The sequence below is a fragment of the Otolemur garnettii genome, unplaced genomic scaffold (assembly GCF_000181295.1).
Source record: "Otolemur garnettii isolate 467f Iridium unplaced genomic scaffold, OtoGar3 scaffold00038, whole genome shotgun sequence".
In the NCBI taxonomy this organism is placed as follows: Eukaryota; Metazoa; Chordata; class Mammalia; order Primates; family Galagidae; genus Otolemur; species Otolemur garnettii.
Genome location: NW_003852433.1, coordinates 8,605,333 through 8,625,881, shown reverse-complemented (window position 1 = coordinate 8,625,881; position 20,549 = coordinate 8,605,333). Strand labels below are relative to the sequence as shown.

Sequence of the window (20,549 nt, the reverse complement as noted above, 5' to 3'; positions counted from 1 at the left end):
TTTTTTTTTTTTTTTTTAAAGAGGGAATGTTGCTATGTCACCCTGGGTGGAATTCAATGGCATGATTTTAGTTCACTGTAACCTCAAATTTCTAGGCTAAAGCAATCCTCTACCTTGGCCTCTCAAAGCACTAGGATTATAGGCATGAGCCATCATGCTTGGCCCCAAGCATTCTTTTCTGTATGTGTACATATAAATAAATATATACACATAAATTCATGTAAATGGAATCAAATATGCTATGTTTTTTACTTTACAAATATTGTTGAAATCTTTCCATGTTAATGGGATATAGCATTCCATGGCACTGACATACTATAATGTTTTTAATCTAGTCTGCTAACAGTAAACATTTAAGTTGCCTCTAATCTTTTACTACTAAAATTAATGTTCCAGTGAACATCCTTGCCCATAAATCTTGGGTACAAAATGATTTGGATCTTCCTGTATCACATACCTGAATTAAGGTAGTATTAGTAAGGTAGTTCAACAAATGTCTACAGCCACAATCATCATCATGTAACAACATAAAGGTGTAAGACCCAAATAACTGAACATAGGTTAGATAGGCGAATGTCTGCCTTCATAGGCTTCAAACTCTGGGTTGTTCAAGAAACAGGTACTTATTAAACTCTAATGAAAAACTTGAACCTTATGAAGTTTCATTTTATTAAAATTTCAAATTTTTCACTTAAATAAACTGTGAGGTGTGTATTTCTATGTTTTTCTTTGGTGTAGTAAAGTAGTGTTTTGTGAGGTCTAGAGAGAATGCTCTATATTATAAAATGAAAATAGAACTTGAAAGGAAAATTGAATTTCTAATAAGAAAACAATTTCTAATAAGAATGAATGCAGACATTCATTCAACAAAGATGATGATTGTGGCTGGTAGGAATAGATAAATTTCTATTTCTAGACAGGCGGGGAGGTGGGAGGTCAGATCGAGGAAGGGTGAATGGTGGAATCACACCTATGGGGCATAATGCAAGGGTACTTGTAGGATTTATTACGTATAGAGTATAAATGTCTTAACACAATAATTAAGTAAATGAGATAAGGTTTATATTAACCAATGTGATGTAAACGCTCCTAATTCTATGTGAAATCAGTACATTGTACCCTATACATGCATTAATGCATACATGATCTATGCATTTATGATTTAATAAAATTTAAAAAAAATTTCTATTTCTAGGAAGATCACTTTGAGAGGACATAGTCTTTTTTTTTTTTTTTCTGAGACAGAGCCTCAAGCTATCCCCCTGGGTAGAGTGCTATGGCATCACAGCTCACAGCAACCTCCAACTCCTGGGCTCAAGTGAGTCTCCTGCCTCAGCCTCCCAAGTAGCTGGGGACCACAGGCGCCCACCACAATGCCCAGCTATTTTTTGGTTGCAGCTGTCATTGTTATTTGGCGGGCCTGGGCTGGATTTGAACCCACCACCTTAGCTGTATGTGGCTGGCACCTTAGCCACTTGAGCCACAGGCCCCGAGCTGAGAGGACATAGTCTATAGGAACATTTCTTTTTTTTCTTTTTCTTTTTCTTTTTTCTTTTTCTTTTTTGGAGACAAGAATCTCATAGCTCACAGCAACCTCCAACTTGGGCTCAAGTGATCCTCTTGCCTCAGTTTTTCTATTTTTAGTAGAGACGGGGGTCTCACTTTTTTGCTCAGGCTGGTCTGGAACTTGTGAGCTCAAGTAATCCACTCACCTCAGCCTCCCAGAGTGCTAATATTACAGGCGCGAGCCACTGTGCCCGGCCTACAGGAGCATTTCTAATAGCAGCTGGGCTAGGTTTGTAGCCCAGTGCATTTCTGTGGCTTTGTTGTCATGTGATTCCATGTCAAAGTGGTGATGCCAGGATGCTACCTAAATTACCCAGTGCTTTGCAAATCTCAGTATGTTCAAAACCTTAATAGTCAACTGAAAACAGTATAGGCAATAAAACTACAGCATACAATTTCCAGATGGGCCCTACATTCTATTGGAAGAAATTTCAAGACTCTCAAATTGAAATTGCTTAATATTAAAAAAAAAAAAGAAGAAGAAAGAAAAGAAACCAGAAAGCTTTGCTGAATTGGACTCATGTAAAATTTGGTTTTGAAAAACTCAAAACACAAGAAGGCAGTATTAGTTCTAATTTGAGGGTAAGACAGCCCGAAGTTTACCATCCTAACTCTGTCACTGAACTCTTGGACAAGTTCCTTCACTCTTCCCAAGCCTATTACTTCATTTGTAAATTGAGAGTGACAATTGAGATCACGCATTAAAAGCACTCAGCACAGTTTTTGGCACATTGTAAGCACTCAGTAAATATTACTAATGTTGACTTTTAGGCAAGAATGAGTGATGGATGTGTTTCTATGTAACAGAGAATATAGAGGAAAAAGAATACAGAGGAAACACTCCCAAGAATGATTACTGCCTGGTTTGGTGACAAATGTCAGGATATGTGTGCTGGGGTAGGGCAAATTCATGCTGACTCTTTGCTTTAGCCATTAACACTGCTCCTTTTAGAAGCCAAGATGTGAAATTGTTCATCTCAAAAAGCTACTTCTTATAGCCCTGAACTTCTACATTTTCTTTTAAGGGTCAGTTGTATATCAGAATCATATTACCTCATGACTGAAACTTGGGAATTAAAGATGATTCATGGAAAGGAAAATTTAAAAGTCAGAGGGTATTTAAATGAAAATCAACTAGAGTATGGTTTGATCTTACTTTGTTTTGTGTTTTGTAATTGTGTAAAAAATTAGAACTATATAGGAGAGAATCTTACATGTCTCTGTAGTCCGGTGAGGCAACATTTATCGAATCTGTGGAAATACCAAAATGATAGAAAATTAATTATATAGTACTTGAAGATAAAAGAACTATTTTGAAAGTGTGACCATTACTGTGAGAGCCTCATTGAATAACTAGCCTACCATGTCAACATTATCACCATCCCACCCCCTCTGAAATCCTTTCCTAACCAGTCCAGCACACAGTGATCTCCCTCTAGGACCCATAAGCTTACTGATCCCTTTGGCCTCAAAAAAGCATTGAGGCAGTTGCTTAATTCGAAAGGCAGTGACAAGGGCTCTCCTCAGTGGGGTCTGGGCAGGTGCTCCAGAGGGAGATCTAGAATGCATGTGCTACTCAGTGAGCTAATAACTTTTCCAGTGACTATCCTGCAGCATGAAATGGTATTTTGATATTGGCTATGTTTTAGCATTAAAGAATAAGTGGATTGGGGTGGGGAATAAGCACCTCAGCCTGAGCTCCCCAAAGAATTAAAAGTTGCAAAAATGTCCTTGAGGGAATGAATAGCAAAAATCTTAACAAATATAACAGGGAAATTTCATAGTGCCCATGTTGGATGGAAGTGAGAACTGTAGACAGAGATGATTTACCTGAGCCCAGATGAGGAAATTGATGGGAGAAATAAAGGAATTTGGGCGGCACCTGTGGCTCAGTGAGTAGGGTGCTAGCCCCATATACCAAGGGTGGTGGGTTCAAACCTGGCCCCGGCCAAACTGCAACAAAAAAATAGCCGGGCGTTGTGGCAGGCACCTGTAGTCCCAGCTACTCAGGAGGCTGAGGCAATAGAATCACCTAAGCCCAAGAGCTGGAGGTTGCTGTGAGCTGTAACGCCACAGTACTCTACTGAGGGCGACAAAGTGAGACTCTGTCTCTAAAAATAAAATTAAAAAAAAAAATTTCTAAGGCTGTAGGTATAGCAGTTTTATTGTTTTTGTACAATATTGAGACTTTCAATTTAGTAGGTGTTCTGCTGTATGTTGAATAATAATGATGGTAACTAACATACAAAATCTTAACTATTTGCTGGGCCTGTTTCCTCTGGTCAGTAAAGTGATCTTGGATTTAGACAGAGTCATTAATAGTGGAGGTGGGGATGGGTGTTTATCTTTTTTTTTGTGCTTGACAATAAATGTATCATGGATGGGAAAGCAGCTTCTCTAGTCCTCCTTATACAGTGGAAGGTATGAAGAAATAATCTATAAGTGAAAAGCAAAAGTCTTAACTGGCTTCCTTTGTGCAACCTCTGAACCAGCTCTAAAGGTGTCCTCTGTTTCAGGCATCAGAAGTGGAGAGACAACTCTCCATGCAGGTCCACGCCCTCAGAGAAGACTTTCGTGAGAAAAACTCGTCAACCAACCAGCACATCATCAGGCTGGAGAGCCTTCAGGCTGAGGTGAGCCTCCTGGTGTAGCAGTGCAGGGAGGTGGAAGAGTGCTTTTCTCATTGGAGGCATTACATGGGTCTTTTGGATAAGGAGCCCTCTGAATTATGAAACAAAAACCTGCTTTATAGAAAAAGGACTAAAATATCTAAGAAAGACATTTCTGTGAGAAACTAAATGGGGAATACTTCATCTATGTTTCTCTGGGTAGCCTGCTGTCTAAAAAACTAAAGTTGCTCAGAGTTACTGCTAAGTGTGTTGAAATCGTTAGTGAACTACATTTTACTGAATATGTTGATCTCTCCCCCAGAATCCTTCCCAGTCCCACATACAAGGCAGAGAAGGGCATCTTCCCTTTCTCCATTCCGTTTAGGTCTAGTTCAGTCCATCTGAATAGGATCTACTATTATTCTCTTGTGTAAAAGTAGAAGTTCCTGCTTCTTGGATTTTTTAAGTATTGGATGGGTTACTATATGAAAAGTGCCTTATGTGGTACCTGGAATATATTAATGTTATTGAAAGTATAAGAGAGGCCAGAACATGGCAGCCAAGGTTTACATGGGCCAGGAAGGAAAGACAGTAGCACTTGTGGAACTTTTGGAACACTCCCGTGAGAATCAAGTTACATGAGGTAAGGAGAGGACAAGGGTCTTATCACCAGCCCAAAAAGGGCCTCCCCCTGGAAAGGCTTTCACTTGATCTGTTCTTGAGGCCTCCTTAACCAAGTATATGTACAGCAGCCCTTCAGCTAAGTCACAGTTGGACAGACACTCTAGGGCCAGACTGAAGGTGCACCCTCCACAATGGTTAAGGAATGACCCATCGTGGTCAGACCAGAGAAACCCCAATAGGCTGCTGTTTTATAGGTGATGTAAGTATGTTTTTCCTAAAGTCTGTCAATATCTTTTTCCTGCCTCCTATTCCCTTCTTTTCTTCTTTCCTTTGGAATTCCTACTGGTATTGAGCAGCAGATTCTCGAAGTAAGTAGAGTTTATTCTGGTTGGGTTTGGCATGCCTGTCTGTGACCATTGTGTGCATGACTTGCCATTCAGCTGCTTCTCCCAGGCTCTGACTCCTCCAAGATGTCTGTCTTCTTCTTTCTCCCACCTATTCACTTTTTCTAGACCTTTGTGAACACAGTCATTCCTAGGGATGTTTACTGCCTGATTTGGTCTCAAGTTTTAGGGTGGGGCAGGGCAGCCTCATGCTGGGCTCCTTGCTTCATCCATCAATACTTTTAAAAGCCAAGCAATAAAATTACTCATTTTAGATAAGTTACTTCTTACAGCTTCTACTGACCCCTTACATTTTTTTAACATTTGGATAATTCATTTGCATATCAGAATCACATTACTTCACTGACTGAAACTTGGGAAACAAAGATGATTCATAGGAAGGAAAATTTAAAGGTCAGAGGGTATTTAAATAAAAATCAACTGGAGTAAGAATTCTCTAATTCAGTGAAGGAAATAGTGGGCCCATTCACAAAATGGGCTTACTCCTATTGATCCCTTACCCAGGTGCACACCTAAGAGACAGTATTTCTTTGTCTGGCCAGATACCTGATCTGTCTGCACAAAGGCCATGTACTTCATTTGCCCAGGATGGTGTCCTATCTGATTGATTGGTGGCCAGAGAAGATCTGTGCCCTGTGAGCGGAATTCTAGTGTGGAGAGTGAGAACAGCTAAAAACCAAAGAGAAAGATGGCTCTCAGAGGACTTGAAGCAAGTTAGACATTCATTTCAGAATCTCCCCTGGAAAAGTTCTGAGGTTGATCCCCAAAACTTGTCCTGCTCCTTCCCAGTACACAGGCTGATGTAGGCACTGCTTTTTCTGTGCCCTGATAGCCCTTCCATTCACTCAGGGCACTAGGTTGAGTTGTGACCTCTAGTGCCAGAGGAGTGGGCAGAGGTGAGCCCTTCTGGGAGATTCTGAGATTCTGGAAATATTGTGGCTCCAGGGGATTTCTCGGGTATTTTATCCTGTCATGACTTAGAAGGAAATGTAGTATGTCAGGTTAGGTTCTACTCCCAACCCCCGCTAATTGTAGGTTGAGGTAAAACTGAGGGCAGGCAAGGTGGGGCCCTTCTCTGTCTTATCTCTGGAATTTTCAGAGCTCTAGCCTTCCCTTCCTCTGCCTGGCATCCCACATTCCAGCCTCCCCAAAGCTCAACTCCCACCCCTTCTCGGACAGGTTTCTAGAAAGGAGGAGTTTTCCCTTCAGCTTAGGATTTCACAGCTGTTCTCTCAGAGATGGAGACAGAACACTGAGAGACAGGTGCCTTCATGTTTTAGGACTAGTCCCTCCTTCCACTTGTCAGCCCGAGTCTAACTCCACACCATCCTTGTGGCTCTCCACCCTTTCAGATCAAGATGCTGTCAGATCGGAAACGGGAGCTGGAGCATCGTCTCAGTGCCACCTTAGAGGAAAATGACCTGCTCCAAGGGACCGTGGAAGAGCTGCAGGACCGGGTGCTGATCCTAGAAAGGCAGGGCCATGACAAAGACCTACAGGTACTGGGCCAGAGAAGCTGTCCTACATGATGAGGGCCAGATAAAAGGAGGATCTTAGCCACTTAACCAGGAAGAAAAGGCTGGGAGGCCTGCATTACCACTGAAGTCTGCAGAGAGTGGGTGGCACTGAGGTCTCATATGGGCCCTGTTGTAATTCCTCTAGGCACTCACTCACTTGGCCCTTCTGGCTCTTCCCAGAGAAAATACCTCACTACCCACAGGTCATCCCTCCAGTGTGTTCTGAGCCACTGGCCCCTGGAGCAGTTTCACAGAGTTCTTTCTGGGCTATTAACATGGCTGTTTTTCTGGTCTCTTAGCATTTGTGAAGTCTGCTGGAAGATTTCAGAGGGAGCCTATAACTCTCTGTACTTGGCTTAATGCTCTCTGCTGCTGCTTTCTTTTTTTTCTTTTTTGCTGCTTTCTTGAGTTGATGGATTTAGTTGGCTGGTGCAAAGCAGAAACCAAGAAGCTGCCCATTGAACACAGCAAGACATATCCTGCTTCTGCCAGTTGCCAGAAAGGCACAGGCTGACCCTCTTTGTGAGCCTAATTAGTCTTTTTTTTTTCCTTTCTGAAGGAAATTGCTTTATGTCCATATTTGTCTTTATTTGGGAACTGCCACCAGGTCCTAGCTGAATCCCTAAGCTCAAGCTTGACAATAAACAACTCCTAAAACAAAAAGATAACCACAAAAGCCCCATCACTACCACCACAGAAATAGAGTACAGCATCTGCTACCAAGATGTTTGCTGGGCTGGCCTGGGAGCATCTGAGGCCAGAGACTAGGAGTACATTGCTTCCCTCTGTGCATCCTCTGACCACAATGGGAGTAGGTGGCAGCAGTGACATGTATTTGTGTGGAAATGGTTAGCCAGTTATACTCTAGCACCCAGTGGATCTCTACCCAAAATCTAGGCTGCAGAAGGTCCCAGTGGGCTCTTGTAGGCTGTATGAATGTGTTGGGGTGTGGGACAGAGAAACTGCATTTTAGGCTAAGATCACTTGTCACTGACACCTTTAACTAAGCTTATATCTAAGTGATAAACCTCTTTGATGGGTAATTAGCAGCTTTTCTCATATGTTTTTTGTACCTTCAGCTGATAGCATTTCATGTAGTAAGGCCTCAGTAAATGGTGAATACGAAATGGTGTTGGCTCAGCACCTGTAGCTCAGCACCTAGGGTGCCTGACACATATACCGGGTATGGTGGGTTCAAATCCGGCCAGGGCCTGCTAAACAATGGCAACTACAACAAAAAAAAATAGCTGGGTGTTGTGGTGGGTGCCTGTAGTCCCAGCTACTTGGAAGGCTGAGGCAAGAGAATCGCTTAAGTAAGTCCAAGAGTTTGAGGTTGCTGTGAGCTGTGATGCCACGGCACTCTGCTGAAGGCAACATAACGAAACTATCTCCTAAAAAAAAAAAAAGGCACCTATAGTCCCAGCTACTTGGGAGGCTGAGTCAAGAGAATCGCCTAAGCCCAAGAGCTGGAGGTAGCTTTGAGCTGTGATGCCATAGCACTCTACCGAGGGCGACAAAAACTCTGTCCTTTAAAAAAAAAAAGAAAAGAAAAGAAAATGCTGCTGGTTAAACCTTCATAGCAGTTTTCAAAGTGGAACGGAGTTTGTTCGGTTTTCAAGGTTGATGATAATAGCAGTGAACATTTGTATGCTCCTTTACAGGGGATGGAATGCTTTCACATACATTATAAAGTTAACTGTTTATCCAAGTCATGTAGTAAGTCCCTGGTAGAGTCGAGACCAGACCTTCCTGTCTGCTTTGCCTATTGCAAGATGATAAATTCTTGGGTATGACTTGTTTCTAAAACTCAAAGTTTGGCCAGTGTTATTACCTTATCACATACTCTCTTGCGGTTTGTGAGATAGAGTATGGAGAGAAGAAAGACAAGAAGTACAGAAAAATAGAAAAACAGCCCTTGCCAAAAGAAACTTTCATTCTAGCATGAATTCACAAATGAAAAGTCTTGTTTCAAAGCAAGAATTGGGGACCTCGGGCAGTGCCTGTGGCTCAAGGAATAGGGCACCGGCCCCATATACCAGAGGTGGCGGGTTCAAACCCACCCCTGGCCAAAAACTGCAAAAAAAAAAAAAAAGAATTGGGGACCTGGGGATGAGGAGATAGGTGGGGACTTGGTGGACTGTTGCTGCCTGACCAGCATAGTGCCTGCATGATCCTCAGGAACCAGAGCCACAAGTCATCCCTTATGTACATGCTCATCACCTGCATGTCCGCTGTCCTCTGATTGGAATTCTTCACAAATGAGAGGGTGTCACTCATCTGAAGACCCACAGCAAGTCTGGCTGTTCTTTCATTTGGAAAATCTGTATTTATAGGCTGAATTCATGTCTTTCCTAACTATTTATATTTCTTTTCCTTCTGTTGATGTGAAATTTCTCTTAGGTTGCAGATAATTACAGTGTCTTCCAGAAAGCCCCTTCTGTTGATAAAATGGCCTGTACTAATACAGAAATAAGAATTCTTGCTGTTAAAAACATATTTTTAAATCATTAATCAACTCTTTTTGTTTTTTGGAGTTCTTGGCCGGGGCCAGGCCTGACCCCGCCACCTCCATCATATGGGGCTGCTAGTGCCCGCCTCCTTTGAGCCATAGGTACCACCCCCCTTTTTTTTTGTAGAGACAGTCTCAACTTTGTAGCCCTCGGTAGAGTAGGTACAGTGCCATGGCCTCACACAGCTCATAGCAACCTCCATCTCCTGGGCTTAGGCGATTCTCTTGCCTCAGCCTCCTGAGTAGCTGGAACTATAGGCGCCTACCACAATGCCTGGCTATTTTTGCAGTTTGGCCGGGGCTGGGTTTAAACCTGCCACCCTTGGTGTATGGGGCCAGCACCCTACCCACTGAGCCACAGGCAACACCCCATTAATCAAATCTTGACTCTGATTTTTTTTCAGACCTGAGGGCTAAAAATTGTTACATAATTATTGAGCACCTGATGTGTATCAAGTGCTTTGCTGAACTTTTAATACCCAGTAAAGGAAATTTATACATTTCCTCTGAGGACCACTTAACTGCCCAGTTTCAAACCCAGCTGTGTATTTTACAGATGTGTGCAGGGCCTCCTCTCAGCAAGTGAGCAGATTTCATCAGCAGAGCACAGGCCCCACTCACTGTGAGGCCTGGGAAGCAGGTGACCTGGAGTTCAGACCTTGCTCTGATGATGATCTTGTACCATTAGGTAAATCACTTAGCATCACATAGTCTCATTTCCCTTAGATGTGAAATGAAAAGAGCACCCCCACTTTTGCTCACATGAGTATTGTAAACTTGAACTTAGTATATGATACAAAAATGAAGCATTTAGCTTTATCCTTATTTATTACACATAAGTGTATACTTAGTTTCGTCTTTCTGACATAAAGGATGGTATTTCTTATATTATAGGGTTCTTATATTTAATAGACTCTTCTTTGTTTGGTTTGGCTTTTCTGCATTGTCTGTCCTGTTGGTTAATCAGTTATTGACCAGAGTGCAGACCTTTCTTGGTCTTTTGTTCTCTTGCTGTTACTTGCTGTTATAATTAATTAAGCAATTTTGAGTGTGCATGAGTAATTGAACTAATTTTGTCCAGTGTATAAGAACTTGCATTTGTCTGTGCTGAACTTCTCCTGCTGAGATGTGTGTGGAGTTGTCTAAAAAATAATTGTGAAGCATTTTGTTAATTTAATATGCTGTGTATAATTGTGCCAAATGCTTCTAAGGAATGTCTTTTTTGAAACCCTGATCTTTTTCTTTCTGAGTTTTCTTAAAATTGGGCTTAGAAGAGTTCCCACCAGGCCCACAGGCAGATATTGCTGATCCATGGGAACCATACAGAGCAAGATTGCCATTTCCTTTCCTTTTTTTGTGTGTGGTTTTTTGTTTTTTGGTGGGTTTTTTTGCTGTTTTTGGCCAGGGCTGGGTTTGAACCCACCACCTCTGGCATATGGGGCTGGTGCCCTACTCTTTTGAGCCACAGGCGCCGGCCCCATTTCCTTTTTTATTCTCTGAGTAACCAGGTTCCAAACCCTTCCTACCCCGAAAATAAGACATTGTCTTATATTTATTTTTTTCTCAAGAAGACACACTAGGGTTTATTTTCAGGGAATGTCTTATTTTTATTGAGTATAATACAACAATCTACATTTATTCAAATACAGTTAAGTCATCATCTTCTGGAACCTGACAGGGGGAGCCAACCTTGTTGGTGGGGCTGGCCCTAGTGATATGTGAACTCCTTTCCCCGAGCCGTTCACACGTGCGCAATAGGATGCCTGCAACTGGGGTTACCACCCGCACACCCACGCAAGTGCGAATGGCTTAGAGAAAGGAGCTTTGGCAGATAAAAGGTATTTCAGTCTTCCTTACTGCTCTGTGCCAAAATGCATAGTGTGGCTATGAAGATATGCTGCATAGCCATGCCCATCACTAGGTCTTATTATCAGGGTAGGGCTTATATTTAACAAATGCATATAAATCCTGCTAGGGTTTATTTTTTGGGTAGGTCTTATTTTGGGGGAAACATGGTAATTAGGGCTATTCCAGATCACTGGTACTATTAGCCAACCATTTTCTAGTACTAAATGGTGAAGGTGAGGCTCCCAGGGCACCTGAAGGATTAGCTAAAAGCTCTGCAAGGCAGCTTATTCCCTTCATGAGAACTGTAGAGCTCTGAATTGCTTTCAGCCACCCCATAGTATGCATCTCTGCAGAAGCCACAAGCTGACTTGGCCAAGAGTCTGTAAAAGACCAGTGTCAATTCTCTTTTTAGTGTAAAGAAGGGACTCCAGAAATACTACTTAATAGAAGAATAAATTATTTAAATTTAAACCCCAGGAACTTCTTCTCCCACCCAACCCGCCAGAAATGTTTTAAAGGAGGGGAGAGCACAGTGCACAAACATGAAGAATAGGAAATGCCGCTCTTGTGTATGTGGCATGTGGCCATGTGCCTAGCGGCTAGCAGACCAAGGCAGTTCTACAATTAGAGTCTTCTGTGTTACAAGCAAATTAGTGATGAGGTGCATGGATAAGAGACTAGCATCTATCAGTCATACTTGGGTTATTCCCTTATATCTGGCAGTAGTAACCTCTCCAGAGAGTGGTGTACTGTTGTTTCCACATGGAAAGACCTTAAGAGAATGCAGACAGACAGGGTGAAATAGAGAAGGAGCCCTGCCCACAAGTTGTGATCCCTTCATTGCTGTCTCCTATCTACCCCTGGTATCACTCCCATCCTCTGAGCCTCAGTTTTATGCTGAAATGGTTGGACTCACTGATCTCTGTGGCCCTGCCAGCTGTAAAAATGTAGGCTTATGTGAAAATCTCTGTGATCACTAAAAATCAAGAGAGACAGTCTATAGGAGAAGTCTAAAGAGTATATAATATATACTAATAAAACATTTGGCTTCCAGAGTAGAGATTGTTTGAGGAACTATTGAAAAGAATGTCTCTTAGTAATTAGCTCTTTCCAGTCTTCTGAAAGGACTAAGAACATTTAACATATGGGATAGAGGACTTAGATTGTTAGACAAGGCAAAAAATATGTACATTTCTGCCCATGAGAGTTGTAACTTGAACTGTGGGACTTCTTGTTCAGAGATCCTTAAGATAGAGTAATATCTCATCTGTCTGAGATAAATAAGGTGAGGGGAGAGTGGAAAGCGTCCTGGACTTGGGAGTCATGAGTCCAGTTCTGCTTCACAAGGTTTTTGGGAAAGTCACTTTCACTGTGTCCACTACTTGATGTGGGACATGAGGAGCTAGCCATAAGGCCTTAGCTTTAAATTGTTAGCTCCTTTCCAAGTTCCCCCTTTTCCCCTTATTTAATACACAGATAGTAGGAATACAAATCTTAAGTGGATAGCCAATTAATTTTACAAATTTCCATATGAGTAACCACCATCTAGGTCAAGACATAGACCATTGTCAGCACTCCACAAGGAATACCACATCCTCAAAAGCAAACCTCAGGCTGACCACATCTGTAATTCTGAGCCAGAGTAAGACCACTTCTCTAAAAATAGCTGGGCATTATGGCAGGTGCCTGTAGTCTCAGCTGCTTGGGAGGCTGAGGCAAGAGAATTGCTTAAGCCTAAGAGTTTGAGGTTGCTGTGAGCTGTGACACTACAGCACTCTACACAGGGTGACAAAGTGAGACTCTGTCTCAAAAAAAAGCAAACTTCTATTTCAACTTTCATCTCTTTTATCTCAACGAGGTTTGGGAATGTCTTGAAAGTAGAAGCACATATTATATACTTTTTAGGTCTGTCTTTTGCTCAACATTATGTCTGTAAAATTTATCCATGCGATGGCATGTAGTAGCAGTATATTCTTTTTCGTTGTTTGTGTATTCCAGTATGTGAATATACCAGTTTATTTATCTGTTCTAATTTGATTGCTATTTGGATTGTTTCACATTTATGGCTTTTATTAACACCCTACATACGACATTGGCACACATTTTGTTTTTGTTGAGCCTACACCTAAGAGTGAAATTGCTGGATTGTGGGATAAGTATCTATTTAACTTAAATAACAAACAGTTTTCCAAAGCATTGATATATTTCCACTTCTGCCAGCAGTTGGAGTTGTAGTTGTCCCACATCCTTTTCAACCCTTGATATTATTATTATTATTATTTTGAGACAGAATCTCATTATGTTGCCCTCAGTAGAGTGCTGTGGTATCACAGCTCACAGTAACCTCTAACTCTTGGGCTTAAGCGATTCTCTTGCCTCAGCCTCCCAAGCAGCTCAGACCACAAGTGCCCACCACAATGCCCGGCTATTTTTGTTGCAGTTGTCAGTGTTGGTTAGCTGTCCCAGGCCATGTTCTAACCAGCCAACTTTGGTGTATGTGGCTGGTGCCATAACCACTGTGCTACGGACACCAAGCCAATATTATTATTATTATTATTAAAGCTATTTATTTATGTTAGCCATCTTGCTGAGAGTCTAATTATATCACTTTGTATGCCTGTGTAATTTTTTATTATGGAGGGTTTCAAACAGACCCAACAGTGAAATAGGGTGACAAAGCCCCCAGTGCCCCATTGTTCTGCTCTAAGACCGCTAATCTTGCCCCTTCTTCATAATATCCATTTCTTCTCTCATGTTATTTTGAGACACCTGGGATAGAGTGCCATGGCATCCTAGCTTACAGCAATCTCAAACTCTTGAGCTCAAGAGATCCTCTTGTCTCAGCCTCCTAATTAACTGGGACTATAGGCACCTGTCAAAACACCTGGCTAACTTTTTCTTTTCTTTTGTTTTCTTTTTTTTTTTTTAAGTAGAGATGGGCTCTTGCTCTTATTCAGGCTGGTCTCAAAGTCCTGTGCTCGGGTGATTCACTTGCCTCAGCCTCCCAGAGTGCTAAGATTACAGATGTGAGCCATCACAGCTGGCTCAAAGCTAAGAATTTTAATAACTAAAAAGCACTACCTCTAAAAGATAAGAACCTTAGAAAAATAGAACCATGGAATTACTTTTTTTTTAATAGCATCTCACTCTGTCACCCAGGCTAAAGTGCAGTGGTGTGTGTGATCATAGCTTATAGCAACCTCCAACTCACAGGTTCAAGTGATCCTCCTATTTCAGCCTCTTTAGGAGCTAGGACTATAGGTGTGAGCCACTGCACCTAGCCAGACAGTGTTATTATAACAGAAAAATTTAGCAATCTTAATATCACCAAATATCCAATGAGTGTTCAAATTTTTATTTGTCTTGTAAAAATCATAATTTTTTTACGTCTTTGTTTGAATCAACATGCAAATTAAATACATCTACACATTGCAATTGGTTAATATGTTTCTTAAGTCTTTTTTTTTTTTTGAGACAAGAGCCTCCAGCTATCCCCCTGGGTAGAGTGCTGTGGCCTTACAGCTCACAGCAACCTCCAACTCCTGGGCTCAAGCGAGTCTCCTGCCTCCGCCTCCTGAGTAGCTGGGACTACAGGCGCCCACCACAACGCCTGGCTATTTTTTGGTTGCAGCCATCATTGTTATTTGGCGGGCCCGGGCTGGATTCGAACCCGCCAACTTGGGTGTACGTGGCTGGCACCTTAGCCACTTGAGCCACAGGCCGAGCCAGCCTTAAGTCTTTTTTTTAATCTTTAAATTCCTCCTTTATCTTTTTTTTCCTTGAAATTTATCTGCTAAATAAATGGAGTTGTTTGTCCTATAGAATTTCCCAGATCTGGATTTTGTTGATTGTAGCCCCTGAGGTAGCCTAAAATGTTCCTCTCTGTTCTGTATTTTTCTATAAATTGATGGTTAAATGTAGAAGCACGATCAGGTTCAGAGTTAGTTTGTCCTGGTTTTGGTTTCTGGCAAGCCTCACTACCATTTGCTCTTTCTTTGAAAGCTTCACCAAAGCCAGCTGGAGCTCCAGGAGGTGCGCCTCTCCTACCGGCAGTTGCAGGTGAAGGTGGAAGAACTCACTGAGGAGAGGAGTCTGCAGAGCTCTGCTGCCACCAGCACATCCCTTCTGTCAGAGATTGAGCAAAGCATGGAGGCCGAGGAGCTAGAGCAAGAGAGAGAACAGGTGCTGACCTCCCTGTCACCCGGCAGGCAAGGCTTGGGGGTTCTTGGGACCAAATAGCACTCAGCTGTCAGCCAGGCAGGAGCTGTGGCTCTCTACCAGCCCCTTAATCTGGTGGCTGGAGTGTCATGAAGCAGGCCCAGACTGAGGCATGTCCCTGGCCCTCCATTTTCCACCCACCTTATCTATCAAGGCATTGAACAGAACTGCCAGAGGATAGAGGTATTTGAGGCAGAGCCAAGTCCCACTCACTATTCCCCCAGCACCTCTTAGGAAATGCTTTTTGACTGATAGATCAGCCTCATGCCTTTTGTATAGGCAGAGTTCTAGAACATTCTCCCTCTTCACCTAAGTGGCTCTAATCTCCCTTTTCATTATACCCAGAATCACTCATTCCCCTAACCATTCCTTGACTCCCACCAAGGTTACTGATTTTATGAAGAAGTATATTGTGTGGCAAATGGGAGAGACTAGAGAGCAGGGAAAGAAGCATTTGGGTCTGTATAGGTGGACTAAGTCCAGAATAGGTATGGTTATTTCTTGGAACAGACTATCTAAAAAAAAAAACAGAGCATTAAAACTCTTCTCCTAGAACCGATGTCTTGTGTATCAGTATTTTGGAGTGAGGTACTAGAAAAAGATGGCCAAGTGGCAGTCTTCTCTATAGTCCATAATCAAGAATAATTCTCTGTGGGAACAGCTGAGACTGCAGCTCTGGGAAGCCTATTGCCAGGTTCGCTATCTCTGCTCACACCTTCGAGGAAATGACAGTGCCGACTCAGCCGTCTCCACAGACTCTTCAATGGATGAATCTTCAGAAACCTCATCTGCCAAGGATGTGCCAGCTGGCAGCTTACGCACTGCCCTCAACGAGCTCAAGAGACTGATACAGAGCATTGTGGATGGCATGGAGCCCACGGTAAGAGGCCAGTTTGAGAAGGTCCTGACCCTGTAGGGTATGGCTAGTGGGAGATTGGAACCTGCTGCAGAAGGTGATAGGTTAACCCTGGAACCCTATAAAATATCTGCAGGAATGTCTTCTAAGCCTCCTTACTGTTGGTGAGCACTGACTCCTGGTGATCAAACAGAGGGGCCAAGTGCTAGGGAAGGGAAGGTTCCAAAAGACACTGTACAAAAGGAGTTTTGTGCAGACAGTAGTGGTCTTGAGTGTAAAGGCTTTCTTTGGAAACTTTGAATATAAACATTTGTATCTAGGTTAAAAACTCCAAGTTATTATTCTGCTGCCCTTTGATCCTAGTGGTGGGATTGGTTATGAGTAGGTAAACTTAAGAGAGCTAAATTTTATAAATGAGCATAGAAAGTTTGGGACATTAGCTCCAAGGCTTTTAGAATTCCATATGTGGCCCACCTGTATAGGAGGAGAGGCATGTTCCCATGGGCATCCTTGCCAGACTGGCATTTTTTACAGCATTGTTACAGTTTCTCCCTGGGCTTACTCTCCACTCACACTCCCAGATGTCAAACTATTATCTATACTCAGGTTTTATCCTCCTAAAGAATAGTTGTGTCGGCCAGGCGTGGTGGCTCACACCTGTAGTCCTAGCGCTGTGGGAGGCTGAGGCTGGTGGACCATCCTGAGCTGGAGTGAGCCAGAGTGAGATCCCATCTCTACCAAAAAAAAAAAGCCGGGCATTGTGGTGGGTGCCTGTAGTCCTAGCTACTTGGGAGGCAAAGGGCAAGAGAGAATCACTAATGGAGGAAAAGAAAAAAATAAAAAAGTTGTGTCTTTCTGCCATCTGACCATGCTGTGTTATTAGTGAGATATGTTGTGAAGGCCTAATCATTGTAGGAGAAGGGAATCATCAGAGTATGCTGCACTGTTCATGCCACATGGCTCCCTTCTCCTGAAACAGAAATGAATAAAACATCTAGCTGTGTGCAGGAATTGAATGAGAACATTTCTTTCCCTAACTCCTTCTTTCTCTTTTCCCCTTGTCTTTCCTCTCCTTCCCTTTCTCCCTCTCCCATATCCCCAACTTTCTGTATCTCCCCCATCATCTTTCCCCAACCTCCCATCTCTCCCCATCCTTATGTCTCACTCCACCCTCATTGTCTGTCTCTACCCTCACTGTCTCTCTCTTTTGCTGTCAGAGCTCCCGGAGACTTGATGATGACTCCTTAGAAGAACAGATAAGGCAGACCAGTGAGGACTCAAGAGCCCTAAGGGAGCTCATGGAGGGAGAGAGGGGTAAACTGAGGCAAAGCCTAGAAGAGCTGCAGCAACTCCACAGCCAGGTGAGCACCCTCATCTCCAGTGCAGGGATGTGCTTTTGTCTCTAGCACTCTCAGGAGCCTTGCACATTTCTCTCCCACTTCTGCCTGAGAAGCAGTTCTCCCCTATCACATCCTCGGGCAGCAGTGACCTGAGGTTGAGGTAAGGTGGATGGATATCTTCAAGAAAAGAATCCAGTCCTATGGCAGAGGTAAGAACAGCTAGTCCTTCATTTTCTTCTCTGTAGAAGACAAACTTTCTACAGAGCCAAAAGTTAGTCTGCCTTATAGATTCTGATAGTTGAAAGTGCCACAGCTCTCAGGCCATTTTTGGATGTTTTCCCGGCTTGCTAGGCAAGGAAGTTTACAAACTAAGGAACACTTATACTTTACAGAACTGTTTTCCCTCTTTTTAAGTGCTATTACCTTTGTCAGCCTGTTTTTCAGCTTTAGAAGAACTTAACTGCTGCCCTCACTGTTACTTTCCTATTTGATCATGATTTCCTCTCTCTTGAGAACATTGAAGAAGGGCATTTATGTTCTGGTCTAAAAATTTTTAAAGGACTTAGGAGCACCCTCACCCAGAAAGGAGCTTCTAAATCCTATTCTAAGAGGTGAATAAAGGCTATTCCTTTTGACTGTGGTCATGTATAGAAGTTCTCTCCTTGGGAAAAGGGTAGGGCTGAGGGAACACCAGGCAAGTAGCATTTAAACCCTGTGCCCTCAGCCTGGCCTTGCCTTTCCTTGCCTAAAGATATTTATCCTTTTCTGCTACATAAGATTTCTGCAAGAGAAAATTCAAGCCTGGCTATCTCTTCAGTATTTCTTTCTTTTTTTTTGCAGTTTTTGGCCAGGGCTGGGTTTGAACCCGCCACCTCTGGCATGTGAGGCCGGCACCCTATTCCTTTGAGCCACAGGCTCCACCCCAGTATTTTTTACATTTAAAATATCTTGGAGATACTGGAGAAATAAGAGAAGGAAACTCCTGTCTTTTTCTTTGTCATCATATTAGTCTTCCTAATATTATTTTCTTTTCTTTTCTTTTTTTTTTTAGAGACAGTCTCACTTTGCCACCCTCGGTAGAGTACTGTGGTGTCACAGCTCACAGCAACCTCCAGCTCTTGGGCTTAGGCAATTCTCTTGCCTCAGCCTCCCAAGCAGCTAGGACTACAGGTGCCCACCACAACACCCGGCTATTTTTTTTGTTGTTGCAGTTTGACCAGGGCCTGGTTTAAACCCGCTACCTTCGGTATATGGGGCTGGCGCCCAACTCACTTGAGCCATAGGTGCCACCCAGTAATATTATTTTCTTTAAAAATATCAAGATATTCACATACAGCCATCACTGTGCTCTTTCTGCTGTGAGTGACCAGATAACAAGGATAGAAAGCTTGCTCCTGGCTAAACCCTGTAGTATGGGTTTGAGCAGCCAGAAATGTTCTCCTGCCTAAAACCTCAGCTCCTCAAGTGGTTGTTTGAGGTTCAGATTTAGGGACAGATTTTCCATATTGGAAGAACAAAATGCAGGAGAAAGATGTTTCTAAAATTTTTTTGAGGCTGGGTACAGTATGGTGGCTCATGCCTATAATCTTAGTACTCTTGGATATCAAGGAAAGTGGATTGCTTGAGTTCAAGATCAGCCTGTCTCTACCAAAAATAGAAAAATTAGTCAAGGCCAGGCACAGTGGCTTAAGCCTGTAGTCCTAGCACTCTGGGAGGCTGAGGTGGGTGGACCAGCCTGAGCAAGAGCGAGCCCCTGTCTATGAAAAATAGCTGGAAATTATGGCAGGCGCTTGTAGTCCCAGCTACAGGAGGCTGGGCAGAAGAATCTCTTGTGCCCAAGAATTTGAGGTTGCTGTGAGCTATGAAGCCACAACACTCTACTGAGGGCAACAAAATGAGGCTTTGTCTCCAAAAAAAGAAAAATTATCTGTGTTTGTGGCAGGAGCCTATAGTCCCAGCTACTCAGGAGGCTGAGGCAGAAGGATCGCTTGAGCCCAAGAGTTAAAGGTTACTGTGAGCTATGATGATGCCATTGGCACTCAATGCAGGGTGACAGAGTGAGACTCTGTCTCAAAACAAACTAAATAAAAATAAATAAAAGTTCTTTGAATTAATAAAAATTTTATTTTTAAGCCTAGTTAAATTCCTGTGGGGTACTTCTGCTTATCAGCTCTTTGTTTTTTTGGGTTTTTTGAGACAGTCTCACTACTTGCCCTCGGTAAAGTGCTGTGATATCACAGCTCACAGCAATCTCAAACTCTTGGGCTTAAGAGATTCTCTTGCTTCAGTCTCCTAAGTAGGTGGGACTACAGGCACCTGCCACAATGCCCAGCTATTTTTGTTGTTGTTATAGTTGTCGTTGTTTGGCAGGCCCAGGCTGTGTTCAAACCCGCCAGTTCTGTAGTATGTGGCTGGCACCCTAGCCACCAAGCTACAGGGGCCAAGCCCAGCTCTTTGTTAATAACTGGTTTTTTATTTTGTTGAGGTTTTGTTTGGTTTTGCTTCTCAAAATTATAAAACTAGAAAATCACCAGAGGGAATTCTTTCTTTCTTTCTTTAATTGAGGCAGAGTCTCACTATGTTGCCCTGGGTAGAGTACGGTGACATCACAGCTCGCAGCAACCTCCAACTCTTGGGCTTAAGCAATTCTCTTGCCTCAGCCTCCCAAGTAGCTGGGACTACATGCGCCTGTCACAACCCCCGGCTAGTTTTCTAGTTCTCGTTGTTTGGTAGTCCCGGGCTAGATTCGCATCCACCAGCTCCCATGTATGTGGGTTGGCACCCTAGCCACTGAGCTACAGGTGCCAAGTCCAGAGGGCATTATTTCATTCAGAAATATATAAGCAAAATATAGGTTGCTAAGAGTTTGTCATGGAACTATTTAAGAAACCATCTCCAGGCTCGGCGCCTATAGCTCAACTGGCTAAGGCGCCAGCCACATACACCTAAGGTGGCGGGTTCGTATCCCCAGCCCAGACCTGCCAAAACAACAATGACGGCTGCAACCAAAAAATAGCCGGGCGTTGTGGTGGGCGCCTGTGGTCCCAGCTACTTGGGA

General features: G+C 43.0%; 1 protein-coding gene across 4 annotated transcripts in view; it reads left to right on the top strand.

Moving 5' to 3' along the window:
* The window catches only part of BICDL1 (BICD family like cargo adaptor 1), a 96,200-nt gene that overhangs the window by 59,879 nt on the left and 15,772 nt on the right, over positions 1 to 20,549 (top strand). For 2 of the 4 annotated variants that reach the window (XR_002773431.1, XM_023513291.1), the window contains exons 3-8: positions 4,083 to 4,199; positions 5,156 to 5,167; positions 6,556 to 6,702; positions 15,080 to 15,259; positions 15,957 to 16,175; positions 17,369 to 17,512. Coding sequence is in view for 2 of the 4 variants with exons in the window: in XM_023513291.1 (XP_023369059.1) it covers positions 4,083 to 4,199; positions 5,156 to 5,167; positions 6,556 to 6,702; positions 15,080 to 15,259; positions 15,957 to 16,175; positions 17,369 to 17,512 (819 nt within the window). In the remaining 2 variants the exon portion in view is untranslated. The remainder of the gene's footprint in view (positions 1 to 4,082; positions 4,200 to 5,155; positions 5,168 to 6,555; positions 6,703 to 15,079; positions 15,260 to 15,956; positions 16,176 to 17,368; positions 17,513 to 20,549) is intronic. The other 2 variants (XR_002773432.1, XM_003789924.1) reach the window with 2 other exon arrangements.